The sequence below is a fragment of the Gadus chalcogrammus genome, chromosome 8 (genome assembly GCF_026213295.1).
Source record: "Gadus chalcogrammus isolate NIFS_2021 chromosome 8, NIFS_Gcha_1.0, whole genome shotgun sequence".
Classification (NCBI taxonomy): domain Eukaryota; kingdom Metazoa; phylum Chordata; class Actinopteri; order Gadiformes; family Gadidae; genus Gadus; species Gadus chalcogrammus.
The window spans coordinates 25,359,580-25,363,731 of NC_079419.1; the positions used below are offsets into that span (position 1 = coordinate 25,359,580).

Sequence of the window (4,152 nt, forward strand, 5' to 3'; positions counted from 1 at the left end):
AAGAAGGTTTTTTTCTTCTAAATGTCAAAATTTAAATAAAATGTTTGCAAACACAGAGTTTGTTTCTTGTACCTTCAATTTGAATGTTAGGCAGCCCAGCTTGAGCGTCAGTGTCACCGTCCTCAATTATGCCGGACAGAGCTGCGTCGCCAATGATGCTGGCAATTGGGTTGTCCACAGGGCTCCAGAGTGCGACCTATTAGGTCGCATATGCGACCTAATTTCTTAAGGTGCGAGTTAAAATTGAATGAGGTCGCTCCGGTGCTGCACACTACACGTGCACAGTCTTGCTGCGCACGCAGAGCGCTCAAAAAAGTAAACAAAGCAGATACAATATGAAGCGGTCGATAGTCGATTATTTTAAGAAGAAAAATGTGCCAGAGGAAACAAATGAGGCTGTTGTTGGTGGTGATGGAGAAGGGTTAGCAGAGATAACGACAAGAATCTCAGATTCTTCTTCTGAAGACGACAGTGACAAGTTGGCGAAAAAGGCCGGGGGCAGTGGGGAGAAAAAATAAAAGTAGTTTTCAAGAACAATGGCTGGTGCAGTTCCCGTGGTTACGATATGAGGGACAAGCCATGGTGTGTGTGTACTGCAGGACATGTAGCCCGTCCGTTGCAGGCAGGACACATTTTGTAAATTGATCTACACCAGGGGCCGGTTGCACCAACTGGGCGTAAGCCTGGTCGTAACTACGCCTGGTCGTAACTTGGCGTTCTAAGTCCAACCTAACCGTTACGTCGGTTGCACCAACTGGGCTTAGCGTTCTTTTCACTAAGACCAAGGCGTAAATCCTACGCCTAGTCAGGGGCAGGCGTAGAGTTGAAATTTCTGCTGTTTCCATAGCAATTACAATAAAAAAAAAAACGTTACAATCAATCCATCCAGCGCTAATATGGCACGTATTATCCATAGGTTGTACAACGAGCGGGCATTTAGACGGGAAAGGGTAATTAGGGACAGAAGTAATCCATTGGACATTTATAATGACGAGGAGCTGATTGAGAGGTTTCGATTCTGTAGGAGAGATCTGTTTGAATTAATAGAAGAGCTGTCACCGGATTTACAGTTCGTGTCAGACCGCAATGCAGCGCTACCACCATCCTTGCAACTGCTGATTGCGCTTCGTTTTTTCGCAAACGGGGCTTTTCAGAACACTGTAAGCGACATGGTGAGGGTCCATAGATCGACCGCCTGTCGGGTAATCCGGAGGGTTTCCCTGGCTTTGAGCCGCCGCATCGCTCGTTACGTCCACCTCCCGAACGAGGAAGAGGCGATGAAGGAACGGTTCCGCCAGGCGTCCGGTATGCCTGGGATCGTGGGCTGCATAGACGGGACACATGTGCAGATCCAGGCCCCACATGAGAACGAGTATTTGTACGTTAATCGAAAAGGTTACCATTCGATTAACGTACAAATAGCTTGTGACGCAAATTATAACATCATTAATTTGGTGGCGAGATGGCCTGGATCCACCCACGATTCCCGCATCCTCCGGGAGAGTGCGTTATTGCAGGACTTCGAGGAAGGAAGGTAGGCTATAGCCTAGTGTTTTTCTAATCAGCTACACTGAAACAATTTGAGCTTCACTTTAAGTAATGAACAGCAACCTAATTAAAGTATATTTTCATAGGTGCAACGGGCTGCTCCTCGGGGACAGTGGATACCCGCTGAAACGGTGGCTGATGACCCCGCTAATTGCTCCAACAACTGACCAAGAACGGAGGTATAACACCATACACTCCGCAACTAGGTCAGTTGTTGAGAGATGTATCGGGGTTCTCAAACGCAGGTAAACCATAAGTAATATGCATCCCTTAAAAAGACATAAAAAAATATCTAGATATAGATGTAATTTTTCTTATTTTGTTTAGGTTTCACTGTCTTCATGGGGAGATGCGGATGCACCCAGAACGGGTCTGCACTGTAATAGCAGCGTGCACAGTTCTGCACAACATTTGCATCGCCAAAAGAATCCCTCTCCCCAGACACCATCAGCCACCGGCAGTCCCCGAGGAAGATGTGCGTCAAGCCACTCGGCCTGAGGACATCGCTGGCCGATTAGTCCGTGCTCAGCTCATTAATCAGTTGTAAATATTGTTTTAATTATGTATATATGTTTTTTATAGGCCGACACGAACTGTAAATCCGGTGACAGCTCTTCTATTTATTCGAACATATCTCTCCTACAGAATCGAAACACCTCAATTAGCTCCTTGTCATTTGATGATGTTCACTGCATTGCTTCTGTCAAAAATAACCATTCCCGTCTAAATGCCTGCTCGTTGTATTTTATTGTTATGCATTAAAAAAATTGATGAACGAAAATGAATGAAAGAATGATTGGAAGGAATAATTATTTGAACAGTAAATCTTAATTTGAACAGTAAAAAGTAAAACATTAAAACACAGAAATATAATATAATAAATATAATAATATAATAAATAAATATAATAAATATAATCAAACAATTATCCTAACTCTAAAATATTTATTTACATTATTTACATTGTACAGGGATGGTCACGGTTGGTCTTCAAAAATAATTGTTTGGGGCCTAATTTGTTGCTGGAGCAAATGAATTTGGAGCCGTAATTTAATTTGTTCTAATTGGATTTTTTTGGTCTCTGCCTCTAATTTAATGGTCTCCTTCTCCACCCGGACAATTTCCTTCTCCATGAGGACCTGTTGAAGGTCCTCACTTCTCCTCCGCTTCGTTGCCGGGGGTGGGGATGGACAGGAAGGGGTTGCCACTGCTGGTTCTATCGGTGGTGGTGGTGTTGAGCTGGTAGTGGCACTTTCCAAGTCTGAAACAAAATGTGAATTTATTAATTCTGGGCAATAAGGCTAGTCCTGCTTATTCAACTAACAAACCATCCTCAATAAATATGCTAGGCTACATACCTTCTTCCAACTGCTCCGGCGGTTGAGGACATCCGCTGTCCACCCCGTCCAACCCGACGAAGGCCGGTGAATCCTCCCCGAAAATAGCGACGATAATGTCACTATAGGGTGATCTTTTCGGGGGAGGACCACCACCAGTGGGATGGTGCTTTAGAGAAGAGACGTCCTTCTTGGCCCGGGACAGGAGGTCTTTCCATTTCTTTTTGATGTCACCATCCGTCCGATGACAGCCTGAGTCTGAACAGCTGTTCAGACTCTCCATTATAAATTTCCATGTCTCTTGCTTACTTTTGTTTGTTACGACATTGGACTGCTTGGCAGTCAGTGCCGTCTTATTCTCACTGTATAATTGTATTAATTTTCTAATTTCAACGTCGGTGAAGTTAACTTTTCTCTCTCTGTTTTCCTCCATCATGTCGGTTTGTCGGATTTGTCGGTTTGTCGGATGTTGGTAAAATAGTAAACAGCTGTTGTCACGAGGTATCCTAGCAACGCGGTGATATGCGCATCACATGGAACATTCACATGGCCGCGCATGGCTAAGACCGGGCGTAGTTGAGACCAGTCGTAAGTCCCGTTGGTGCAACCGGCGTTAGTTCCATTCTAACGCCAGGTCGTAACTAAGACCTACTTAGCAGTTACGACCAGGCTTAGTTACGGCCAGTTGGTGCAACCGGCCCCAGGGGTCTTCAATTAAAATTTAACAAGGTCCAGTTACTAAAAATTCCTTCCAAGAAAGGTCCGAACCTACCACATCCTAATAGCCTTCTTTTGTCAAATACATTATTACAATACATATTACCTTATATTTTCAGATGTATTTATTTTCAATTTCCAAATAGCTTACTTTTAACCATGAAAAACAAGTAAGTCAAAGTAACGCATATTAACATTTAAAGTAAACAAAACAGGTACATTAGGCCTGCAATTCAAGTAAACATAAAAAGTGCATAAGGCCTACATGTGAAGTAAGCAGAACAGGAACACTAGGCCTACACTTCAAATAAACACCAAATGCATTAGGCCTACATTTCAAGTAAGCAAAACAGGTACACCAGGCCTACATTTCAAATAAACACAAAAAGAGCATTAGGCCTTCATTTCAAATAAGCAAAACAGTGTCTCAAGTGGTGTTAGACCCAACAGGTCCTCACAGATCTTTCTTGTCTTGATGAAACAATCGCACATAAACCAAAAGCTGGGCATTATCCGTTACATCTGAAGACTCATCAATGGCTAAGGATGG

General features: G+C 43.4%; 1 protein-coding gene and 1 long non-coding RNA gene across 2 annotated transcripts; both read left to right on the forward strand.

Annotated features, from left to right (window-relative positions):
- The first annotated feature begins 1,245 nt into the window (after window positions 1-1,245).
- On the forward strand, window positions 1,246-2,402 carry LOC130388364 (putative nuclease HARBI1). The gene is made up of 3 exons (XM_056597832.1): window positions 1,246-1,534; window positions 1,635-1,793; window positions 1,876-2,402. The coding sequence occupies exons 1-3, from the start codon at window positions 1,278-1,280 to the stop codon at window positions 2,093-2,095; spliced, it is 636 nt and encodes a 211-aa protein (XP_056453807.1). The 5' UTR covers window positions 1,246-1,277; the 3' UTR covers window positions 2,096-2,402.
- An 8-nt stretch (window positions 2,403-2,410) lies between these two features.
- LOC130388365 (uncharacterized) lies at window positions 2,411-4,152 on the forward strand. Its single transcript, XR_008896406.1, has 2 exons — window positions 2,411-3,955; window positions 4,026-4,152. It is a non-coding gene; the product is annotated as an uncharacterized LOC130388365 (long non-coding RNA).

Coding starts and splice junctions, on each gene's coding strand:
- LOC130388364 (XM_056597832.1), top strand. CDS start 1,278: ATGAAGGAACGGTTCCGCCAGGCGTCCGGTATGCCTGGGATCGTGGGC. Junction 1,535..1,634: donor CAGGACTTCGAGGAAGGAAG/GTAGGCTATAGC, acceptor ATATTTTCATAG/GTGCAACGGGCTGCTCCTCG. Junction 1,794..1,875: donor ATCGGGGTTCTCAAACGCAG/GTAAACCATAAG, acceptor TATTTTGTTTAG/GTTTCACTGTCTTCATGGGG.